Raw genomic sequence first — 26055 nt, forward strand, 5'->3', positions numbered from 1 at the left:
CAACTGTGAAGCTAGCTGTAGTGGAGCTTCGAGAAACTAGTGGGCCTGCTAGTGATAGTGGTGGAGCCAGCACCTCCACACGTGGAGATGTATCCACTCAGTCAAGTAGGCCTACCCCGCCACCCACAGCAACGCAGTGTTATATGGACCAGTTTATGCCAAAGTCTATGTCTGTAGCAAAACAAGGCCAAATTGATTTTGCATTGATTAAAATGATTGCCACCGATTTCCAGACATTTTTCTGTCGTGGAGGACAGAGGTTTTAGAAATTATAGCAATAGTCTAAATTCAATGTACACAATTCCAAGCAGGAAAACTCTTTCAAAATCACTTATTCCACAACTGTACGAGAGCACACAATGCTCACAGTGCGGGAAAGAGTCCAAAAAGCTACTGCAGTTTGCCTTACCACTGACTGTTGGACATCAAGGGTAACCACTTCTTACATGTCGGTTACATGTCACTTCATTGAAGATTTTTCGATGTCTAGCGGTCGTCTGGACTTCTTCTTTGAGTTCAGCGACAGACACACCTCAGAGAACTTGGCAGAGGAACTGTTGAGAGTGGCCAGAGAATGGCAAGTAGATGGAAAAGTGGTCTGTTGTGTTAGCGACAATGCAGCTAACATAACCAAAGCCATGAAAATGTTTAAATGGACCCATCATCCATGTCTTGCCCACACAATCAACCTGATTGTAAGAAATGCTCTGAAGGTGATGAAGCCCACTGTGGACAAAGTGAAAGCAGCTGTGGAATACTACCAAAGGAGCAAAGTAGGTGCTGAAAAACTAAAGTCTACGCAACAACAGATGGGGGTGCCTGAGCTGAGGCCTAAACAAGACTGCACTACAAGGTGGAATTCAACATTTTATATGTTGAAGTAGTTTCTTGAGTCAAAGGATGCCATCATCTCTACCCTGTCAATTGTCAATGCAGCTGTTGATGCTCTAACCCAAGAGGAATGGGAGGTGTGCAGAGTCCTGAGCAAGTCACTGTGGAGAGAAGTGGAGTAAGCAGTTATTACTACATCAATATTTAATCCAGTATTGTAAATGTATATGAGCAGTAGATGTGAATGTAGTATCAGTAGACAAAACATGAACCTGAACTAATTAGTTGCTGTGATACTCCTGATGTAAAATGATACTCCTGTGTAAGGGTCTGCAGTGAATCACAGCCAGCCGCCAGAGAAAAGCAAATGTAACCACAGGACATGTGACAGAGTTGGACACTCTATATTCATCAATGGACAGAAAGTTCCACAGAATGGAATATAATCACATGCTATCAGAAACCGCTGCACTTGACCCCAGGTTTAAGAAGTTAGCCTTCAGTGATGCCAGAGCGATTGATGAGGCTCTTCAAAGAATAACCTCAGCAGCAGGGAGGGACAGCCCCAGCAGTCAGCTGGCTCAGGCACCAGGGCAACAGGAAGAAGAGGGATCAGATGGAGCAGAAGCACCAGCAGTAGTGCCACAAACGTCTGCTGTTTGGATGCTGTTTGACGAGAGAGCAACTGGGATGCAGCAGGAAGGAATCCCTCAGCAGATTCCATAATGGAGGTCCGATCCTATTTGGAGGAGTCCATCCTCCAAAGATCTGCAGATCCTCTGAGCTGGTGGGAGAACAAGGCCTCTGTCTACCCACGGCTTACTAAAGTCATGACAGGGAGACTCTGAATAGTGGCCACATCCGGTCTTCTCTAAAACGGGACAAATAGTTACTGGAAGAAGAAACCGCATCAGCACCTCAAGTGAGGCAGCTTGTATTTCTGAATGCAAATCTCTCATAAAAGCAAAATATGGTCAGCGTTGCTGTGTGCTGCTGGTTATAACATGGCAATAAAGAAGAGCGAGAAAAGAGGGACCAGTTTAATGTTTTAAGTTGGATGCTGCAGTTTGGCACATTGTTATTTATTTTTCTTTGACATGGTGCAATATTCTATTATGCTGTTCAGATTGTATTCGTTTTGAATGGTCAGATTTATATGCACTTTGTTTATATACATTAAAAAGTTATACTTTAAATGCAAATGTTTAATAGCATTCTTTTTCATAACAAACCAATGCATTTTTAAATACATTGTGGTTAAGGTAGTGTGTGATTTAATTTCATTAGAATTATTTTTAACACCAATCATAGTCAAACTATCTCAAACTGTTTGACTTGAAAAAATACAAAACATATTTTTTTAAAGAGGCGTTTGGGAGCCAAAAGAGCTGGCTATTTTTGTTCAACAGGCTTTTGTCCAAGACGCTCATTGATGTTTTTCTTCCTTTCGAAAACAAAATGGCCTCTGAGGAAAAGTGAAGTGTTGTATTATTCCATCCAAACAGCCAGGGGGCCGGACATCACAGCTCTCTGCCGCTGCCGGGTTACAGGGCCAGCCTCCCTGCCGCTGCCGGGTTACAGGGCCAGCCTCCCTGCCGCTGCCGAGTTACAGGGCCAGCCTCCCTGCCGCTGCCGGGTTACAGGGCCAGCCTCCCTGCCGCTGCCGGGTTACAGGGCCAGCCTCCCTGCCGCTGCCGGGTTACAGGGCCAACCTCCCTGCCCCTGCCGGGTTACAGGGCCAACCTCCCTGCCCCTGCCGGGTTACAGGGCCAACCTTCCTGCCGCTGCCGGGTTACAGGGCCAACCTCCCTGCCGCTGCCGGGTTACAGGGCCAACCTCGCTGCCGGGTTACAGGGCCAACCTCCCTGCCGCTGCCGGGTTACAGGGCCAACCTCCCTGCCGCTGCCGGGTTACAGGGCTCCGGGTATCACATGCAGATGAGAGGACTGTAGGAGAGCTGGACTTGGCAGAACGGTCTCTGGTTTGTCTCATAACCCTAGCTACTTTCTGTCATACCCCTTTCTCAGGACTCCCATGATCGCCGGCGGCCTCTTTGTCATGGACAAGGACTACTTTGAGTTGCTGGGGAAGTACGACATGATGATGGATGTGTGGGGTGGAGAGAATCTAGGTAAGTGGACACAGAACACTAGGAAAGCTTGAGCTTGTTTGTCATTGTGTGGGAATGGGAGAGGGAGTGGGATGCTTTTTTTGGATTGTTTACGATGTCTATATGTCAATATTATATGACACCATTTTCTGATTGAAATCGTATTGACATTGAAGGTGCCAACTGTGGGAAGTTCTAGCATATTGAATTGTCACTGTAAAACATTACCCTAAACCGTTATATTAATGTGTGTGTTTTGTATTTGTCTTTGGACATTGCAGAGATCTCTTTCCGCGTGTGGCAGTGTGGCGGCAGTCTAGAGATCATTCCCTGCAGTAGAGTGGGCCACGTCTTCAGGAAGCAGCACCCATATACCTTCCCTGGGGGAAGTGGCACTGTGTTTGCTAGGTGACTATTGATTGTACCTGTGACGTGAGGTAGACTTGGCTAAAGTCTGCCTTCATGTGGTCCACAGGGGACTAACTAACCTCTTCTACATACGGGCACTGTGGACTAACCTCTTCTATATACTGGCACTGTGGACTAACCTCTTCTACATACTGGCACTGTGGACTATCTCTTCTACATACTGGCACTGTGGACTAACCTATTCTACATACTGTCACTGTGGACTAACCTCTTCTACATACTGGCTCTGTGGACTAACCTCTTCTACATACTGTCACTGTGGACTAACCTCTTCTACATACTGGCACTGTGGACTAACCTCTTCTACATACTGGCACATAACCAACCAGCGGGAGTGTACATTAGAGTTTGAAATGAGAGCCATAAAAAATGGCAACTGTACAGGCTAACTGGCAATTGAGTTTACTCACTAACCCTACAGTAACTTTACCCACATTTTACCCTTAACTTTACCTTTCTTAAAGACCCAATGAAATCCAAGCTGAGGCATTGAGATGAATACCTGCTAGTAGCCTGTAGGGAAGGGCTGTTTCATTCCTCTGAAATTCACATCCTAATACTGCTGTTCAAAGTCTAGCTTAGCTGCAGTCATTAAAATTGAGGCTCAATCAGAACAGAAGCCTCAGCTCTGCTCTCGTCTTGGCTTCACCCCTGCAGTGTCAACACTGTTTCGCATCTGGGTGATTCATCAATGAGATGAGAGAAAGCGACCACTCCCTCACTGCCAGTCTGTCACATAGCACTGAAAACCCCACAGATTGCCAAGTCTTAGGATGTGTGCTCATATCTCAAAATAGCTTCGAGGACTGTCACTCTCCTCCTGTGTTTTCTGAAGCTTGAACCGCCTCCTCACTTTCTCTTGCCCTGTTCATATTTTAACAGACATCCATCCTTCTATTGAATAAATAACACATGTGATCAATTGAATCTATAACATTGCCTATAGTTTTTAGGCTACTGCACTGAAATGATTACATTATTTCAGATCAGTGATTATTTCAAGGACTGGAAGAAGGAACAGGAAGAATGCATTTTTTAAAGTATTCTAGCATGGTGTGTATCGGTCTGTCCACAGGAACACAAGGCGAGCAGCAGAGGTGTGGATGGATGAGTTTAAGAACTTTTACTACGCCGCTGTGCCCTCGGCCCGAAACGTGCCCTACGGCAAGTAAGTATCCTTTCAGACGCCCTTCTTCCTGTGCCCTACGGCAAGTAAGCATTGTTTCAGACACACTTCTTCCAAGATGGCATCACAGATGGCCCTGCTGTCCTTGTATAGAATAACAAAAGACATTTCCCCTTTTCTGACACCTCCAGAAGGTCAGATGGTACACCCTGAGCTGAGTTCTAATATCATGTACTCTGTGCTTTGATGTAGTGATCTCAGTTGCCTCCAGATGTCATGCTGCTGTCTGTCTCTCTGAGATGGCTGGTAGTTAGATGAGTCATGGTTTTATCTGTCTGGCAGCATTCAGAGCAGGATGGAGATGAAGAAGAGGCTTGGCTGCCAGCCATTCAAGTGGTACTTGGAGAATGTGTACCCTGAGCTGCGGTAAGTAGAGAGACCACACCGCCACAGTGGTCCAGCAATATATAGGCGGAACAGACTTTTGGGGCCTTTGTATTCCACTTGGAAATTAAACTCGGGGAAAGACTTTGGTGGTGGCATATACTCACGTCTTGTGATTTGACATCCCCTTGACTTGTGCTGTTTGTCTGGCCCTTCAGGGTCCCTGACCATCAGGACATTGCCTTCGGAGCTCTGCAGCAGGGAGGGAACTGCTTAGACACGCTGGGACACTTTGCAGACGGAGTGGTGGGGGTCTATGAATGCCACAATGCTGGGGGAAATCAGGTACCATTCAGGGCTCAGGTACTGCTCAGATCCATTACACATAACCAAGCTGTGCACTGGGCTGGGCAACACACTGAGGTGGGTTTACTTTTGGTCAGGTTCTGGACTGGACAGTCCACTATCAGTTTCTGGACTGGACAGTCCACTATCAGGTGCTGGACTGGACAGTCCACTATCAGGTGCTGGACTGGACAGTCAAATATTGCTTTGATTGGGAGTCTCCGATTCATACTGATGAAATCCATTTTAATGTCCCACTTCCCACAACATATTGATTATATTACTGCGCTGGAGGAGGGGATTATGGGAGAGTCAAGGCCCTGTTGGTCTATATAGGTGTGATTTACAACAGACAACATGCAAACACCGCATATTCACACTTGACAAAGACACACACATTACAAATAGATCTACATAATCATTGAGGAGTACCTAAACTGACTGTCTCCCTCTCTTTCTCCTCAGGAATGGGCGCTGACCAAGGACAAGTCAGTGAAGCACATGGACCTGTGTCTGACGGTGGTGGATCGCACCGCAGGCTCACAAATCAAAATGCAGGGCTGCAGGGAAAACGACAGCAGACAGGTGAGCGAGCCGAGTACCGAGTCATGCACCAAGGATCAGATCGATCAGAAAGCACTAGTAGTAAATGAGAGACTGACAGCAGTCCGGCTGTTAGAATGGAATTAGGAACATTCATTTAGTGGATTATGATGCTTTTCTGGATTGGGATGATCCCTTTGGATTTGCACCATAAACTCACTATCAATAGAAACCATTAATGGTGATCATAGGTTTATTGGGTTTTTGGTTAATGAACCTCACATGACATAAAAACCTGTGACTGATTTGTGGACCCTTGTTTCCTCCCTCTCCCAACCCCTCCCTGACCCCACCTCGTGTGTCTCCAGAAATGGGAGCAAATTGAGAGCAACTCCAAGCTGCGGCACGTGGGCAGCAACCTGTGCCTGGACAGCCGCAGCGCACGTAATGGGGGGCTGACAGTGGAGGTGTGCAGCCCCAACCTCAACCAGCAGTGGAAGTTCACCCTCAACCTCCAGCCCTAGAGAGAGCGAGATGGACAGACAAACACAGAGAGTGTATCCCCCACCAGCACCACATCCTCTCCTCCCCGGAGCCAAACAGACTAGAGCCACCCATTACCAACACACACAGACGGACGGACAGACTGAGTTCCCCGGAGGGGCCACAACACACAGAGGGAAGCAGGATATTGAAACTACAGACTACCAAGTGGGATGATGATGATTTTAATGTTGATGATGATTTTAATGTTGGTGGTGGTGATGATGATGATAATGCTTTCCCTCCAACTATATACCTCAGCGTTTCATCTTTAGTCCCGCTCTTTGGAATGTGACAAAGTAATTTTTCTTATTACAGGTGAAAGGAACTTTCTGGATGTTTTTTTATTTTGTGCGTGTCCTTTGTTCTCTCTTTCCACTGAAGTTCTGAAATGGATAAGACTATTAATTAGTAGTTTTTCTCTCTCAAGTAATCTGTCTTTGTTGAATGTAAAAGACATATTCTACAGAGGTTCCCTGACTAGACAGACTGGCCAGGAAGAAAGTGGATGGTCTCAGCTGGTTTTGGCCCCTTAAAGTCCTGCTGGTAGAAGGGAAATGACTCTATGCACTGTTCCTCTCGTTCACTCAAACGCCTCTCTCCTGATTGGTGGACTGCTCTGCCAGAGTTGAAAAGAGATTAAGAAAATTAACAATTGACAGAGTTTTCATTCTGCTCCTGTCACGCGTGTTGTAAGAAGGTACGTCGTCCGATCAGAAGGGTTCTCTTCGCAGGCCTCTCATGGATACTGGTGGGACCAGGAGTTGTCCAGGGTGTGGATGTATCGCTGCTGAATCGTCACAGATTGTATCACTGGCTGCTACGGCTCCTCAGTGTTTGTCCCCTTTGTACATCACAATTGAATGGAACCCCCCCCCCCAAAAAAAAGTTATATATATATTCATTATGTTTTTCTTTGCAAAAGCAGTAGTGTCCAAGTTTATTGTAGTTTTATTTTATTTCTAGCAGACATTGAAAAATGTGTTTTGTGTTCAATTATACTGTAGAATAATCAACTGAGTAACACAGTAAATTGGACAGATATTTCTTTGTACTATTGTTGCGTTCTGACTTCTCTTGTGAGTAAAACATATCTACTTACTTTCTAAAAAAACAAAAATGTTCTCCTTTTCAGTGTCGGTGTTACCGTTGTAACTACCCTGTCATAACCTCATCCAAATCAGTATTGGTGAAGAGTGTATTACAGGGTAATGTTGGAACCATCATTTCCATTCTCAGAAGTCTACAAGTGTTGTCACACACAGTGTATGTATTTGTGATTTTATAAAATGCCACTTGTTCAGCGCTAAGTGACAGACAGCATGTACACGGCGAGGCCTTGCTGCATGTTATACTTCTACGTCTTTTCTCCTACAGTTTCTTTTTCTCTCCATTTGTTTCTCGACATTACTCGCATGCTTTGTGAATGATGTCTTTGCCTTTTTTCATATCCATCCCATTTAAAAGAGAATGTGTCTGTGTGCTAGTGAACAGCTTTCAACAGGTTTCTTGAAGGAGGGCAGGTCATTCGGCAATAGTTAACTGCACTCACCAGGGAGAAAAGCAATAAGATGTTCCTATTTCAGTGTAATTGTTGTGCATTTAGCATCTGCTCCGGGACCATTCTGATTGGGTTTCTACATGTAGCTTGTGATATGTGGTACTTTAAACGTTACTGTTTGTTTCTGAGGGGCAGCAGAACCCACCTTTAATGTGATGGCCAAAGGAGCCTATAACGACTTATGAAAGCAACAATTAATCCATTGACGTGACATTGTTTTTGTCTCGTGGGGGTTCCCCCGATATCAATGGAGATTCATTTATTCTAGAATAGCAAATTACTTATTATTTAGTAATATTTGCTTTCTGTATTTTGTAAGCCCTCATTATATATGCACATATTTACCATAAGCAATCTGTGTAAGTCCTACACATCAATCCCTGTGTGTTCTACACCATTCTGGTCAAACTTCCTGATACAAAAGGAATCTCCAACCATCAGTACAGAAATGAGCATCACAGCATATGCAGCAGTCCCTATCTGACGCTTGTGTAAAAGGTATTGCATTTAAAAAATGCCAAAGAGAGGTGTCCCACAATAAGAGAGAAGGTGTCCCACAGTAAGAGAGAAGGTGTCCCACAGTAAGAGAGAAGGTGTCCCACAGTAAGAGAGAAGGTGTCCCACAGTAAGAGAAGGTGTCCCACAGTAAGAGAGAAGGTGTCCCACAGTAAGAGAGAAGGTGTCCCACAGTAAGAGAGAAGGTGTCCCACAGTAAGAGAGAAGGTGTCCCACAGTAAGAGAGAAGGTGTCCCACAGTAAGAGAGAAGGTGTCCCACAGTAAGAGAGAAGGTGTCCCACAGTAAGAGAGAAGGTGTCCCACAGTAAGAGAGAAGGTGTCCCACAGTAAGAGAGGAGGCCCACAGTAAGAGAGGAGGTGTCCCACAGTAAGATAGGAGGTGTCCCACAGTAAGAGAGGAAACAGACCATAATATTTTATCTGCAGTTCAGAATGTGAGATCCGTGTGAGAGCAGGACTATGAAATCATGATGTTGGGGGTTGTAACCTCCCGTGTGAGATGAGTTGACAAGTTTCACATGGTAAGAGCTTTGTCTGCTAATTCTAATGTGAAATTCAGATGGCCTACAGTACTAAAAGGGATTGCTCGGGTGAACATTGTCTACATGGTGGCAAAGGTTGTTCAAGTATTGAATTAAGCCTTTTTTGTAAGATTTGTGTGAAAATGACAAGTTTGCTGTTCACTTTAGGAAGAAAAAAAAGAATCCTAGCATTACAGCCACATTTAAATTGGATGAAATGTTTACATAGCACAATGTACCAAAGTAATTTACTTATTTGATTTACATTGTCAATACAAGGTGAAGGACGTGCCATTTGACGGATAATAAACCAAATCAAGAAAATAGTAATTTGGGACATCAAATATGATTTGTTCCTTTGATAAAACAGTTTGCTATAGGATTGTGTAGATTACGATTCAAATCACAGGGGAGGCAGCATGGGGGTAACCAATGTAAAAGTGTATGTTTGTATATACACTACGTTGATCTACTGTACAGTATGAACAAGCAACACCAGTGAGTGGATCTACTCTACAACGCTTGGAATTGTTCATGTTTTATAGTTATGGCAAAACTTTTACTTTAAATGAGGAAAAATGTACTTAAATAAATGCATTTATAAGAGATGTGGCCTTTCTTTACATTCCTTGAAGACTTAGGTAATTAGCAATGAGAAATAAGGTTTGGAAGCCAGAGTTTTGTTGATGGCTGTAACTAAATCATTGTCAGTTTTCCTGGCCTGCTTGCTCTCATTGCTATGCAGAGTCCTCCTAGTGGGAAAACAGGACAGTATTGTCATGGAAACAGCCTCTAACAAAGATCCAGCCCTGGCTGTTCTCCAGTGTCTCCAATTTCCACTCAGATGTCCACAATTTGCTCTCTCATATTAGGGGTTCTCAAACCTCTCCTCGGGGACCCCCATCTGTTCCATATCAGAGCTAGCACACCAGTCAACTAATTCTCAAGCCCTTGTCTGGGAGAATTAGTTCAGGGCTTCAACACAACTGGGAAATGTCTGGGGGTCCCCGAGGAGAGGTTTTAAGAACCAATCCTAGCCCTGGGGACCTCAGGTAGACATTTGTTTCAGCCTTAGTACACCCACGCTTGATTCGAATCAACTCATCATCAAGCCTTTAATTAGTTGAATCAATTGTGTGAGTGTTAAAGCAGTATTTTTTCAGGATTGGGAAACACTGGTTTAGATGCAGGTGCAAAATGAGGGTTGTGTTTTAGTAAGCATAAAGGTCCAGCTCTAATACCTCCTGCATGTTGTGACGGCCCTGAATATTTCTGAACCGTCTCAGTGCTTCTCCTTCTAATAGGGCGCTTCCCCTTTAATTCCCAATTAAATAGCCAGCATCAGCTGCGCAAAGGTGATGGTGTGATCGAGACATGAATGAGGATGTGTACTACCTTCAGTTCATGAAACTTCGCTATTACGTTTGTTTGTTGCCTTGCAGTGTGTTTTGTAGCCTTAAAACGAGTTTACCCAGGATTGGATCCACTCTGTGCGTCTGTGGACTACAACTCTCCGTTGGTTTTCGTGGCCTTTTCTCCGCTGGAGATCTGTTGGCGGATTGTCTGACTGACCGACTGACTACAACTTTTTGTACACGGTATTTCATTTGTTTGGGGTGATGTATACTGTGATTTATCTAGTTAAGACGTATTATTCTTTGATTAGTCTTTGATACGCTTTCTAGTTGTGTTGCAAAATAAGTGTTATTTTGAGTGTATGAATATACTGGGTTTATGCTACGGACAAACGTTGCGTGACTAAGGTCACTTGAGTCACTGAACTTATTTACCGGGCTGGACTCTTTTTATGCCCGAGGTACAGGACATTTCTAAATGAACATAAGTGCATTGATTTGTTATATTGTTGTGTGTGGGTGTGTGTGATCATTTATGTTGTTAATACAACCACGCAAAAGAATACACTTGTTTGAAGTTCTTTCCAATGTTTTAAGGGGTTTATGAAAAGTATATTTCCATCTTGACTTTTACATAAGTCCTTTGTAGTGGTGTGACTCGACGGACCAGATGGGACTCATTCCCTCCCAAACTAAAAGGAGAAACCCATGCTTTCTCTGGTAGGCACAACCTACCTGGCACCCCTATAAATAACCTCAAGTCAACACCGTTACAATGTACAATCCCACAGTCAAAGGAAACTAAAGGGTTTGTACATATGTGTAACGCTCCATCACATCCCAGGGTAATGTAACAGACATTAGAAGCCCAGTGCAGTCAAAAGTATGTTTTTTTTCCTGTGTTTTGTATCATATTGTACAACAGCTGATGAAACATTTGATCAGTGTTATTTCCTGATAGTTGCTGGTTGAAAATACAGTATACACAGGACCTTCTAATCAGCAGGTTTGCATGGGTGGGAGTTTTGGCTTTCCATGATGACATCACCATGCGGTAAATTAGTTAGACCAATAAAAAGAGATCCAGACAGTCCTATCAAAATTCTTGCATGAGAATGTTTTTGCTAAAAACATTTTTTTTTTGGAAATCTATTACAGTATGGTACTTAATTGTTACCCAGAAATGTTTTGATATTGATACAAAACTGTCTGCATTGGACCTTTTTTTAAAGATGCAGAGTCACCAAAGATCAGCAGCTCTACTAAACAGACCCGCTGTCGCCCACTACTACTACCAACAGCACAATAAAACATCTGAAGACTAGACATGCACCATACTCCTAGCCCACAGGGGGCGCTAGCCTGACATGCACCATACTCCTAGCCCACAGGCGGCACTAGCCTGACATGCACCATACTCCTAGCCCACGGGGCGCTAGTCTGACATGCACCATACTCCTAGCCCACAGGGGGTGCTAGTCTGACATGCACCATACTCCTAGCCCACAGGGGGCGCTATCCTAGGCGTGTACCATACTCCAAGCCCACAGGGTGAGCAAGCGTGATATGCCCATATTCGTCACACTTTAGATAAAGTATCATTTTATAAAGCGTATAAGGTTAACGAAGCCTTCGTAAACCCTTTACAAGGCCTACATAAACACGACACTGGTGGTGTATAAAATCATGAACATTTATTAAATGTGTGCAACATGGTGTAAATGCTCATCAACATACGATTCACAAAGTCGGTCATGGCCCAGTTTTTCAAAAGATGGATTTCTATCAGATAGGATTAAATGCATAGACATAGAAAGAACAGAACAGAAAATGGGAACGCGTTCTATTCATTCTATTTCTATGCATTTAATGCTATCTGATAGGAGAAATCCAGATAAACTTTTGAAAAACTGGGCCCAGGGTGGTGCACAGTTAACATGGAGATTACAGAGGGAATACACAATGAGGAGCGTACAAACATGACACAGCTATCACTTTTCCTCCACCGATGAAAGACACACAGGACGAGAAGCAGTTTCTACAACAACATTCCCAGAGCAATCAGACATTGCAGTTTGTTTTGTACATAGTTTGACATTCTTATAGAATGAATCTGATACGTTAGGATGTTTGGTCCAGTTTACATGAGCTATTTACACATTAGTACAATGTGAAATACACCATGCTGAAACTAGATTTCATTTCATCAACATCCCTTATTATTCTTGACAAATTTACTACTGACCAATGATTGAGAACATTATGATAAATATTTCAATATTATCTACTAGAATTCTTTACAGTATTTTGATAGCACCTTATGTTATCAGGTTATTGTATTTATTATTAACCTTTGAATATCAAATAATGATGCCCTGAGGTCAGCAAAGTTAATTTCCTTTCCTTGAAATGAGTGTCTCCACCATACATCTTTATGTCCCAACTTTAGACTTTCAATTACCACATTGCACTATAGGCCTACAGAAAGACATAACAATGAGGTCTCATTGTTCCTTCAGATGTGGCAGCACTATTTTGAGATTGCCTATAGGCTTGAATATGCAAAGAAGCCAGAGGCAAGGTTACTCATCACACGACATGAGCACAGTTCTCTGAGCTACTTCCATTAAACGTCATAGTTCACTGAGCTACTTCCATTAAAGTTCACTGAGCTACTTCCATTAAACGTCATAGTTCACTGAGCTACTTCCATTAAACGTCATAGTTCACTGAGCTACTTCCATTAAACGTCACAGTTCACTGAGCTACTTCCATTAAACTTCAGTCTCTCAAAAATATAGATTCCATGTAGGCTATTATACTGTAATAATAAAATGTATTTACAGTATTATCAGTCTTGATCACTAATGCAGAGTGAAGACTAAATTGAATGAAAAACATTCACAAAATAGTTAGTAAAAAAACTAACGATTTAAGAACAATGGGCATGGGCTGCCTGACTAGCCAGAGAGATGCAGTGTATGGTAATATCCTTATTTGCATGCAGTCTCGGATTGTCCATTAAGAGCTTAGTTTAGAGGTGAGTGTACTGGAGTGGTACCACCCCGTGGCACTCACGTCCGTAGCCATAAAGTGCTTTGAAAGGCTGGTCATGGCTCACATCAACAGCATCCTCCCGGACACCCTAGACCCACTCCAATTCGCATACCGCCCCTTCAGATCCACAGATGACGCAATCTCAATCACACTCCACACTACCCTTTCTCACCTGGACAAAAGGAACACCTATGTGAGAATGCTGTTCATCGACTACAGCTCAGCGTTCAACACCATAGTGCCCACGAAGCTCATCACTAAGCTAAGGACTCTGGGACTAAACACCTCCCTCTGCAACTGAATCCTGGACTTCCTGACGGGCCGCCCCCAGATGGTAAGGGTAGGCAACAACACATCTGTCACGCTGATCCTTAACACTGGGGCCCCTCAGGGGTGTGTACTTAGTCCCCTCCTGTATTCCCTGTTCACCCAAGTTTGCTGATGACACAACAATCGTAGGCCTGATCACCGACAACGATGAGACGGCTTATAGGGAGGAGGTCAGAGAACTGGCAGTGTTGTGCCAGGACAACAACCTCTCCCTCAATGTGAGCAAGACAAAGGAGCTGATCGTGGACTACGGGAAAAGGCAGGCCAAACAGGCCCCCATTAACATCGACGGGGCTGTAGTGGAGCGGGTCGAGAGTTTCAAGTTCCTTGGTGTCCACATCAACGAACCATCATGGTCCAAACATACCAAGACAGTCGTGAAAAGGGCACGACAAAACCTTTTCCCCCTCAGGAGACTGAAAAGATTTGGCATGGGCCCCCAGATCCTCAAAAGGTTCTACAGCTGTACCATCGAGAGCATCCTGACTGGTTACATCACCGCCTGGTATGGCAACTGCTCGGCATCTGACCGTAAGGCACTACAGAGGGTAGTGTGAACGGCCCAGTACATCACTGGGGCCAAGCTTCCTGCCATCCAAGAAGCTAGACGGTGTCAGAGGAAAGGCCATAAAATTGTCAGAGACCCCCCCCACTGTTGGTTAAGGGCTTGTAAGTAAGCATTTCACGGTAAAGTCTACACTTGTTGTATTCGGCGCATGTGGCAAATAAAATTTGATGGTCTTGGAGCTGCACTCACTGTCAGACAGATACTTTATGGGTCAGAGAACAGCAGTAGCTAAATACCAGAAGGAAAGAACGATGACGATAGATTGAGAGGCCTGTCAATCAACTGACCTCATGAATTTGACAGAGGAATGGTAAATTAAAATTGCCTCTCAGATGCTATAGGGAATTACAGTGATATCAGACTGACACAAAGACATTTCAGGCAATGAGAAATGGCCAAGGATGCTAAAAAAGAATGATAGGATGTGGCCTCAGGTACTTAATATGACTTGGCTACCTGTGTTGTAAGGGTTGAACAAAAAACCTAATAGTAGAATCATGGAGTGAGAATATAATGAAATTCATGAACACAAATGCATTATACAGATTGACGTGACAAACTGTAATTTGTTAATCTATCTTGAATAAATTATATTTTTCTCTGCAGAAGACATCTGAAATCACCAAATGATACTGGCATCAAATGCCTTTGTGGTTTTGTCCATATTGCTCTCTCCTTTATAAATAAATAAATCCTCAAATAATTTAACATACCAGAAGAACAAAATATGTTATATGTTAAAAGGCACTGAGAAAATATCTAATACATGGCTGAGTAGAAGTGTTTACTTTGAACAGTTGTTGACTGTATCATGCATACTTCCTGGTGTCTATCAATATAACAATTCAGAACAAAAGAGCATTGTTATGAACATTATCAACCGATGTATGGCATGTCAGAGCTTCTTTCAGACAGTGATCAGTGCACAGAACTAGTGGCTCACACAAACATACAAGAACGACAATGTTTTTAGGGGGAAAGAAAATGTGAAAAATGACAATCATTTGTCTTACCTATAAGTGAAGACTAATAGAACTGTAATCATACACTGAAAAAAATATAATCGCAACATGTAAAGCGTTGGTCCCATGTTTTATGAGCTGAAATAAAAGATGCCAGAAATTTTCCATATGCACAAAAAGCTTACTTCGCTCAAATTTTGTGCACACATTTCTTTACATCCCTGTTAGTGAGCATTTCTCCAAGATTATCCATCCACATGACAGGTGTGGCATATCAAGAAGCTAATTACACAGCATGATCATTACATAGGTGCACATTGTGCTGGGGACAAAAGGCCACAAAAATGTGCAGTTTTGCCACACAACACAATGCCACAGATGTCTCAAGATGAGGGAGCGTACAATTAGAATTCTGACTGCAGGAATGTCCAACAGAGTTGTTGCCAGAGAATTTAATGTTCATTTCTCTACCATAAACGTCGTTTTATAGAATTTGGCAGTACGTCCAACCAGCCTCACAACCGCAGACCACATATATGGCGTTGTGTGGGCGAGCGGTTCGCTGATGTAAACGTTGTTGGCAGAGTGCCCAAATGGTGGAGGTGGGTTTACTGTATGGTATGGGCAGGCATAAGCTATGGACAACGAACACAGTTTATTTTATCGATGGTAATTTGAATGCACAGAGATACCTTGAGATCCTGAGGCCCATTGTCGTGCCATTCTTCAGCCCCATCACCTCATGTTTCAGCATGATAATGCACTGCCCCAAGGATCTGTACACAATTCCTGGAAGCTGAAAATGTCCCAGTTCTTCCATGGCCTGCATACTCACCAGACATGTCACCTGTTGAGCATGTTTGGGATGCTCTGGATCGACGTGTACGACAGTGTGTTCCAGTTCCCGCCAATATCCATCAACTTTGCACAGCCATTGAAGATGAGTGGGACACAATCAACAGCCTGATCAACTCTATGTGAAGGAGATGTCGCGCTGCATGAGGCAAATGGTGGTCACACCAGATACGGACTGGTTTTCTGATCCACACTCCTAACTTTTATAGTTATCTGTGACCAACAGACACATATGTATTACCAGTCATGTGAAATCCATAGATTAGGTACTAATGAATTTATTTAAAATTGACTGATTTTTTTATATGAACTTTAACTCAGTAAAATCTTTCAAATGGTTGCATGTTGCGTTTATATTTTTGTTCAGTATACATACCTTATCTGCACACAAAAACACATTAAGGTAAATATTCATAACGTTTTCAATTTCATTGGTTTTTAGTGTTCATCATCAAGTGTACTTTAGTTGATCAGCAATATCCCCTTTAAATCATTCCTACATAAATATTGTAGCACTAGGTTGCATAAGTCAGCACTCAATAGACACTCATTTCCCTTTCTAGTAAACTTTGATTTCCTGCTTCTTCAAAGAATGGTCGAGCACTCAATTAGGGAGGAAACTTAGGCGATACCAGTTAAACAGCATTAAATCTTCAGTATTCTGTGACAGAGCATAGATTTACACAATAGTTATGGAGTATTAATGTGCATCATTTAACTCCTATTTTCTGAGGAAGCATTTAGTACAACCATTAATTAAAGGGATTCATCAAAGCTAGGGATATTTAGTAAACATCAATAGACCTTTATTGAATCACTTTAAAGTGCAAGACGATCGAAAGTGCATGAGTAGTGCCCTAGCTAGGACAACTCTGCCTCAGTAATACAAATCTCACAAACACTTCACACATCAATAACACAGTCACAGTGGCAAGGAGTGGACAAGCACGAATGTATGTCATCGGCCAAGGGATAAAATAGGCCTTTGTGTGTGGACTTTGGAATTGCACACTTTTACACTGACATAAGTCTCTATTGGCCAAGAAGACATTATTAATCCACAGTGACATTCACTTCACTGACTTAAACAGCTCCACATACAACACATTGGGGTACTATTCTGTCTCCACACAAGATGCAAGACAGCATCCTCTCAAAGTCATTACGGAACAGGAGAATCCATTCTCCAAAGCACATTTGGAAGGAATAACGTTGACAAACTTCTGTGGGTCTGGTGTTGTCTTCTCTCCATCTTTTAGTGACATCATTGGACTGAGAGTCATTGGCTGATGGTATGAAATGTTTAACTCAAACCCAAATCACATACTTCATAGATCAATGTCAGGCTTGCTTCCAGGGAATGAGCTGTGGGCGTGACCAGCCGAGCCAGAGACCCCGCCCTTTTCAGTAGACCTGAACTGGGAACAGTCCATGTCTGTGTGGTCTGTCAGTGAGTGAGTTTGGCTGTGGACATATCAGATTTAGCTGTGGATGGTTCAGCGTGTATATCTAGAGTTGAACTGAACTGACCCCTGCAGCTCTTGATGATCCAAGACTATGCCACATGGAGACTGTGTTCATGCTGTACATTAACAGTACGCCTCATCCAAACCAACGTTCATGTGGCAAGAACTGGTATTGTATCATCCAACCTTCCCTTTGCCGTCTGATAACCTGACCACAAGTCACACCATCCAGTATTTCCAATGATGTTGCAAATATAAGGACTGCCAGTCATATAATCTGATGACCAGTTGAAAGGTTCCTATTGACTGAGATATGGAGTTGAGTACAGTACAGTAAGCACTACCCTGATAAGTAGGAGATTTCCCATTCCAGGTATGAACCATCAGCAGGAAGAGCTCTGGAAGGGAATAGTAACGTAGATCTACTTCTCCATATTTCATTTAAACATAATGGATCCTGGGCTTACATAAACTGCATTATGTATATATAAAGTATATCTGCTTAGTGGTTCAGGTCTATCTTGGAGAGAAAATCCCAGATGTTGCTCGGTAGGTGGTCCAATAGAATCATAGATTGACATTACAGAGTGACTTTGCACTACATGGAAACAACGTTTAACCCGGTCAGAAAAAAATTATACAAACACTTTTTTGTCATGCAGCCTGTGACACGAACATTATGAGGCATGTGGATAGTACAATGGCTTTGCTTTGTGCCTCAGTAAAGAAACATTCCTCTATAGACATTTCTCTTGAGTTCTGATTCAGATATAGTGACCTGCTCTCCACACCTAGAGGTTCTGTCCCCAAACCCATTTAACACAGACACTATTAAAATATGGTTTCATTTAAGGAATTACGTGTCTACAATTGTAAAGAAAATATGTTTAGTGGGTGTGGTTAGTGTGCGTTAGTGCTTTGCGTGTGATGAACAGTGTGTGTGGTACGTGTGAGACGTGACAGTGTGTGTGTGTGTACACACGTGTTTGGGTACATGTGAGACATGACAGTGTGTGTGTGTGAGACGTAACAGCGTGTGACTGTGTGTGACAGCGTGTGTGTGTGTGTGTACATGTGAGACGTGTGTGTGTGTGTGTGTGTGTGTGTGTGTGTGTGTGTGTGTACGTGTGAGACGTGACAGTGTGTGTGTGGGTACGTGTGAGACGTGACAGTGTGTGTGTGGGTACGTGTGAGACGTGACAGTGTGTGTGTGGGTACGTGTGAGACGTGACAGTGTGTGTGTGGGTACGTGTGAGACGTGACAGTGTGTGTGTGGGTACGTGTGAGACGTGACAGTGTGTGTGTGGGTACGTGTGAGACGTGACAGTGTGTGTGGGTACGTGTGAGACGTGACAGTGTGTGTGTGGGTACGTGTGAGACGTGACAGTGTGTGTGTGGGTACGTGTGAGACGTGACAGTGTGTGTGTGGGTACGTGTGAGACGTGACAGTGTGTGTGTGGGTACGTGTGAGACGTGACAGTGTGTGTGTGGGTACGTGTGAGACGTGACAGTGTGTGTGGGTACGTGTGAGACGTGACAGTGTGTGTGGGTACGTGTGAGACGTGACAGTGTGTGTGGGTACGTGTGAGACGTGACGGTGTGTGTGGGTACGTGTGAGACGTGACAGTGTGTGTGGGTACGTGTGAGACGTAACAGTGTGTGTGGGTACGTGTGAGACGTGACAGTGTGTGTGGGTACGTGTGAGACGTGACAGTGTGTGTGGGTACGTGTGAGACGTGACAGTGTGTGTGGGTACGTGTGAGACGTGACAGTGTGTGTGTACGTGTGAGACGTGACAGTGTGTATGTGGGTGTATATTATAAAGATTACGTGGTCTCCTCACTGGGTGGGTGTATATTATAAAGATTACGTGGTCTCCTCACTGGGTGGGGGAGCAGTCATCTAAGTCCAGCAGCTCCCTCACCAGTCTCTCTCCAAACTGCGCTCGGCTATAGCGCTTGACGTGGTAGGCATCAGACATCTTGTACAGGATATAGGCGTTGTTTATGGCGATGCTGATGGTCAGCCAGAACACCTGCTGCCACGTCTTGTTGGGCTTGTGGAAGATGAAATACCTGAAAGAAAAGACCAACCCTGAGTGGCTAACTGGGATCTTGACAAATTGGTCCTTTTTTAATATGTGTCAGATGTCCATCACATCCAGTTGATAATCTGAAATTAGACAGAGTTACGACGGACGGAAGGGCACATAGACAGACAGCTGGGAGGATATCTTGCCTCCATGACTAGGTGAGAGGCATTGGTTAGTGGTGAGGAGGAGCGATATTCAGCTAAAGTTCTGGTTTCTGACTCTCCAGACGTAATCTGCAGTTCTGCACGCTCACATGTGTTGTCCTCTGAGGTACAGAACAACATCTAATTACTGTCCAATCTCCAAACTAATTGGAGGCAGAGAGAGGTTAGAGAGGGAGAGAAGTAAAGTGACATTCTCCCTGCTGTGTGTGTGTGTGTGTGTGTGTGTGTGTGTGTGTGTGTGTGTGTGTGTGTGTGTGTGTGTGTGTGTGTGTGGAGCAATATGCCATCTATCACTCCTCTTGTCCCCTTAATTGAAGGCTTCCGTCTTTGACCTGTTCTCCATTTGGGACATAGAAATGCACCATGCTGTGCATATCAGAAGATTGCTATATCATTAATGCGATTCCTGAAACTTTTCTTTCTCCAGGTGTTGGACGATCGAATCTGGAGCACAGGGGGAGTCAGGCTGACTCTCTGTCTAGCAGCACGGGGGGAGTCAGGCTGGCTCTCTGTCTAGCAGCACGGGGGGAGTCAGGCTGGCTCTCTGTCTAGCAGCACGGGGGGAGTCAGGCTGGCTCTCTGTCTAGCAGCACGGGGGGAGTCAGGCTGGCTCTCTGTCTAGCAGCACGGGGGGAGTCAGGCTGGCTCTCTGTCTAGCAGCACGGGGGGAGTCAGGCTGGCTCTCTGTCTAGCAGCACGGGGGGAGTCAGGCTGGCTCTCTGTAAAGCAGCACGGGTTGGCCAGCCCTGTGCTATGATGATGAACATTCATATAGGCAAACACCTTTCTCCCATGGTGACAAATTAGTACAAATTACTACAATAGATCCAGTATGTCAACTAGTGGGCTAATTAGTGACTCACTTGCTGTACTTGTCGTCATACTTGCAGATGTAGCTGAGGTGTGCAGCGAAGGCCTCCACAGCCAGCGGACAGGGAATCTCACCACTTTTCCTCTTGATGATCACCCCTGGAACCCAACACATGACTCAGAGAAGGCTAATGGGAGCTGGAACCCAACACATGACTAAGAGAAGGCTAATGGGAGTGGGAATCAAATTTCACTGAGTTAAAAAAATAAGTATTATGTAAACTGATGTTCAGACTCGGTGACAAAGTACAATACAAGTGACATTTGGGGCATAATATCTTAACAGTAAAGTATAGCCCAACTGTAACTGGATAAAGAGTGATGCTGTACATAACTAAACTGCAGGCCTCAAAATCCAATTTTGATCGTTTCTCACTATAGCGCCAAAATAACCAATATATTCTGCAGAAAATACCTTGATCTGTAACAAGAAAAACAGGACTGAGTGCTTACTAGTGTAGCTAGGAGAAACGCATTTTTAAAAGTATCAACCCAATACCTAAAATAAACTGATTACAGGTGAAGCACCACATGAAAAATAGATGAACATGAGGAGTTAGTGTAATTACGGAGGTAGCTGCGAGGGAACAAGTCTAGTAGTCCCCTGGATCCCAATTGAACCATTAGCAGGCCTTTGATACGGTTACTGACTGAACCTCCATCTGTAGCTTCCATAAAAATGATCCTCAGGTAGTTTATGCTAATTACACTACAAATTGGAAAGTTACTGGAGGGTAATTTGAAAAATAAATGCGAGATCAGAGTAACCTCATTTCAGTCAGGAAACACAATGGATTTTTTTCTTAACAGAATTTAAGAATATAATTTAGCAGCAGACTTGGTAAGGTCTCAATTTGGAAATATTTCTGACTCTCCCTCACCATTGCCTCAGCTTCAGTCGTTCACATGATTACTTCATTTCACAGCCATTTCACCAATGATACAGTGTTATATTTATTCAAAGGTCAGATGGCTTTCTCTGTAGCTATAATGAAATGCTATGACCTTGTCTCAGTATGTAAAAATGTAATAAAATGTATGCACTCTACTGTAAGTCGCTCTGGATAAGAGCGTCTGCTAAATGACTAAAATGTAAATGTAAAATGTAAATGACCACCACTTAACCATCCAAAGAAAATAATGACTAGTATGTATAAGAAACGATAGGAGGGAAAACAGAAGGTTGGGGTGGGAGGGGGTTGTGTTTTGCTGTATTTTGGGTTTTTATATTATCAGTAGTGAGATAATTTGTACTGGATTAAGGGACAATGAAAAATACCTACATCCTCTCTAGGATTCATTCAGATTGGGTGGATTTTCCTCATTGAATACAACACTAATAATGCAGCTTTTGTTTATTTGCATGTTTTTATTTTATTTAACCTTGATTTAACTAGGCAAGTCAGTTAAGAACAAATTCTTATTTACAATGACGGCCTACACCGGCCAAACCCGGACGACGCTGGGCCAATTGTCCCTATGGAACTCCCAATCACGTCCGGTTGTGATACAGCCTGGAATCGAACTAGGGTCTGTAGTGATGCCTCTAGCACTGAGATGCAGTGCCTTAGACCGCTGCGCCACTCGGGAGTGGAAATATGAACTCTCCATCGATTCCACTCATCTACTCTGGATCCATGCTGTTTATCTATCCAGATATAATGCATTTTCTCACCTCTTATTTTACAAATGGGATGAAATGTGTCTGAGGTGAGAGACCTTTTCACATGCCACACAACAGGGATTTTCTCATTATCTCTGATCATCACTCCATCCTCATACAGGGAGAGAGAATGATGAGGTGTTTCATGACGGTTCCCCAGCAGTCTACAGGGTAGATTATGAGTGCATTAACACCTAGGAGTTACTTTGATCTGGGAAATCCACATCATGTCAATGGTGGGTGGTGACTCATTTTGTATCAGTCAGCCCTAAAGAGCTTCATAATGATGCTCCATTTCAGAACATTCTAGTGATGCAGTAGGTTGACATGATCAAAATAAGTAGAAACGTTTTGTTTTAAAATTGAAGGCAGTTCACCACAAATCTATGCCCATGATTGAACACAGTTTAAACATCCACCTAAACGCATCTGAATGAAAATGTATGAAAAAGAAAACGTTATTAATATAACACTGGTTGCAGAGCGGGAGTACTCACCTTCCTTGGTAGGTGAATAGGCGTTGGTAAGGAAGCAGAAGTGTCCCTTGTTATACCAGCTGATGAGGGAGGTGTTGCCTCTCATCATGCTGCGGGACTGGCCTCTCTGCTGTGGGCTCTCAGGGTTCACCAGCATGCACTGGGGCAGGCCGGTGCAGTCACTCTTCCTGGTGCTCAGCAGCCCACAGCAGTAGATCTCTGGCAGAGGACAAACACACACCTTTAGACATTTGGGACACGTTCAGGATGGTACAACATACAAAAAGGATTTTCAGCTAAATGTTCCACCGCACTGCTAAATTTACTTCTGTGTGCACAAAGTAATGTACTTGTGAGAGTTTTGATCCTGATGTGTGCTGAATATAGCCCTCTTCTTTCCTATAACCCACCCTCCTGCTAAATGAGAGATGGCCCAGATTAGGCTGGACAAAGTTGAATTACTGCTTAACGGATGCCCCGCCTCACTTTTCGCCACACACCGAAAAAAATAAAAATAAAAAATCAGATATTTTATTTTTTGGCCAATATCATCTCTTTGTTTATAATGCACTGTCCGCTCTCCCTTGAGGCTTTCCCAAGTTGATGCCCAAGAGACCAAGCAGCCTCAGACCACACGCTCAGATCATGTTCAAGCCTCGGATTGGACAGTGAAACACACACGCTCACACCTGCAGATGTTACATTTCTCTCTCATGCAGTCATGGCTGAAGCCAGCGCAAATTCCAACTATCTGTGTCCAGATTAAACGTGGGACGAATCCCATTATAAACAAATAGTTGTTTAAATGCATTGTTATTGCATCATTTTCAGATCTATTAGAAGGGAATAATAGACGAAACAAAGTAATTTCACCAATTAACTGGCCAGAGATCAGGGCATTCATCAGCAAAGACACAGTGCAAACTGATAGTATTTTGGACAACCAAATTGAACTCAAAATGATTAATGAATTGAAGTGTGTAAGCTGTATGGTGATTTGCGATTCATAACTTACATTTTACCGGTACGACCAGTAGTAGTAAACCAACTGATAACACCAAGACGGAATGCGTTTGAAGTGAAGATGCGCCGCGGAGAACAGCTAGCAAGTACATCGCCAGTGGCACGCACACACTTCGTACAGATCAGCAGGTGGGGCTTTTCGTGGCAGCCAGACGAGACAATCGAAGGAGAATGCGGTGAGCAAAGTTACTGGGCTCGAATTTAGTCACGCTCCGGAACCCAAACCGGCTACGCGATCACGACACGCAGGTTATAATATCAAAACAAACTCTGAACCAATTACATTAATTTGGGGACAGGTCGAAAAGCATTAAACATTTATGGCAATTTAGCTAGTTAGCTTGCACTTGCTAGCTAATTTGTCCTATTTAGCTAGCTTGCTGTTGCTAGCTAATTTGTCCTGGGATATAAACATTAGGTTGTTATTTTACCTGAAATGCACAAGGTCCTCTACTCCAACAATTAATCCACACATAAAAACGGTCAACCGAATCGTTTCTAGTCATCTCTCCTCCTTCCAGGCTTTTTCATCGTTTAACTTATATGGTGATTGGCATCTAAACTTTCATAGTATTACCACGACAACCGGCAAAACAGTTCGTCTTTCAATCACCCACGTGGGTATAACCAATGAGGAGATGGCACGTGGGTACCTGCTTCTATAAACCAATGAGGAGATGGGAGAGGCAGGACTTGCAGCGCGATCTGCGTCAGAAATACGAATGACTTCTATTTTAGCTCTTGGCAACGCAGACTCTCGTTGGCGCGCGCGAGCAGTGTGAGTGCAATAATTGAATAACATATATTCCTACATTTATTTTGTAACGCTTGCGGTGTAGTCAGGGTATTCTATATAGATTGATGCTTCTAATTGTGCATGTTATAAACAACATCATTTTTTTTATGATTAAGGGTTATACTCTATGGCTGGATTTATGTATTTTTTCCAATGCTACGTTAATTTTGCAGACCTAACTAGATTGACCCTCTTTCTACAAGGCCTACTAGTCTATGAGAGACCTAATCATATTTGTGTGAATATTTTGTTAACGCCTAGGCTATAGAGATGCATTCACGTAATTAACTCATTATTATGCAATAACATTTTAAATTTGATTACAATTATTTATTGTCAATCATTCTTGAATTTGTTAGGCTATACAATTAAGTAGATTAATGAACTGATAAAAAATTAAATTATGTATGAATGTATTATCATTTTTGAATATGATAGGATGTATAATAGAATGCAATGTTCTATGTGAATAATGTTCATTACTGTTCATTTGTGTATTCATAATAATAATAATAATCGGAAAATCAGTCTGAAATTGAATATTTCGCCTATTGTTCATGTCCATATAGCCTAGGACAATGTTGTAAAGTACTGTTATTCCTTATCCAACTCATGAACAAATTAGATTTTTTTGTGATTTTTTTTGCTCGCTCGCCTCACTTTTCTGGGGGGAAAATCTGTTAAACAGTGAATCAATTGTCTGGCCTTAAAGGTGCCCAGTCAGTGTTGAGATTGAGATCAGAGGATAAAGCCTAGAGGGCACTGAGGACAGACTCTCCCTCTACCACCTCTTACTCAACAAGGGGTGAAAGAAAGACAATGGCATTTCAAATTTTTATGGAGTTTAAAATTATTCATATCTCACTAGGCTGTTTGCTCTGTTCATTAACAGTAGGATGTACTGGTGCTCTCGGTTTCCAAAATAAGAATCAGGAGAATTTAATGTACGTCATCTTCACAGTTTACTGTATGGCCAGTTACGCAGCTTAGTAGGTGGTAGGCATGGAAGCAGAATACACACAATTTACATCTTGGTTCTCAGGGAAGTCTCAAGGTGAACTTCAATTGACAGTCTTCAATTTCAGTGCTACAGTAGCCGGAGGTCGTTTATGGTAATTAAAAACGACAGAGGATGAGCAGGAAGGAGATTACAGTACTGTAAAGAGAGAGAGAGAGTGAAAGAGAGGAAAGAGGTGGATGGAAAGAATGAGGAGTAAAGAGATAAATGGGATGAAAGATTAAGATCTACCCTGTTTCTCAAACTCCTGGTACAGGTTGAGGCTGGTGATGCTGGGCCCGGTGAAGATGATGCTGTTGCGGCCAGAGAGGTTCTGACACAGCTGCTTGGCCACCATACTGTGGAGCTGAGGCTTGTTCTTCAGGGTGGCCAACCCATCAGGACCCTGGCCCTCCTTCAGATGCACATAGATCTGGAAGAGAGACAGAGACAGTCAATACCACCACAATG

The 26055-nt window shown here is 43.2% G+C and overlaps 2 protein-coding genes across 2 annotated transcripts in view; one reads left to right on the forward strand and one right to left on the reverse strand.

Annotated features, from left to right (window-relative positions):
* Positions 1-9518, forward strand: part of LOC139571421 (polypeptide N-acetylgalactosaminyltransferase 2-like) — a 132948-nt gene extending 123430 nt beyond the window's left edge. The window contains exons 10-16 of the mRNA XM_071394272.1: positions 2859-2962; positions 3223-3349; positions 4446-4538; positions 4839-4922; positions 5099-5225; positions 5691-5810; positions 6137-9518. Of these exons, the coding sequence (XP_071250373.1) occupies positions 2859-2962; positions 3223-3349; positions 4446-4538; positions 4839-4922; positions 5099-5225; positions 5691-5810; positions 6137-6292 (811 nt within the window). The 3' untranslated portion in view covers positions 6293-9518. The remainder of the gene's footprint in view (positions 1-2858; positions 2963-3222; positions 3350-4445; positions 4539-4838; positions 4923-5098; positions 5226-5690; positions 5811-6136) is intronic.
* Positions 9519-11937: 2419 nt separating this feature from the next.
* LOC139571423 (piggyBac transposable element-derived protein 5-like) overlaps positions 11938-26055 on the reverse strand; it is a 41476-nt gene continuing 27358 nt past the window's right edge. Inside the window, exons 4-7 of the mRNA XM_071394274.1 lie at positions 25837-26017; positions 22790-22987; positions 20623-20728; positions 11938-19578 (exon numbers count right to left, since the gene is read on the reverse strand). Coding sequence (XP_071250375.1) covers positions 19383-19578; positions 20623-20728; positions 22790-22987; positions 25837-26017 — 681 coding nt within the window. The 3' untranslated portion in view covers positions 11938-19382. The remainder of the gene's footprint in view (positions 19579-20622; positions 20729-22789; positions 22988-25836; positions 26018-26055) is intronic.

This window comes from Salvelinus alpinus, chromosome 3, assembly GCF_045679555.1.
Source record: "Salvelinus alpinus chromosome 3, SLU_Salpinus.1, whole genome shotgun sequence".
Classification (NCBI taxonomy): Eukaryota; Metazoa; Chordata; class Actinopteri; order Salmoniformes; family Salmonidae; genus Salvelinus; species Salvelinus alpinus.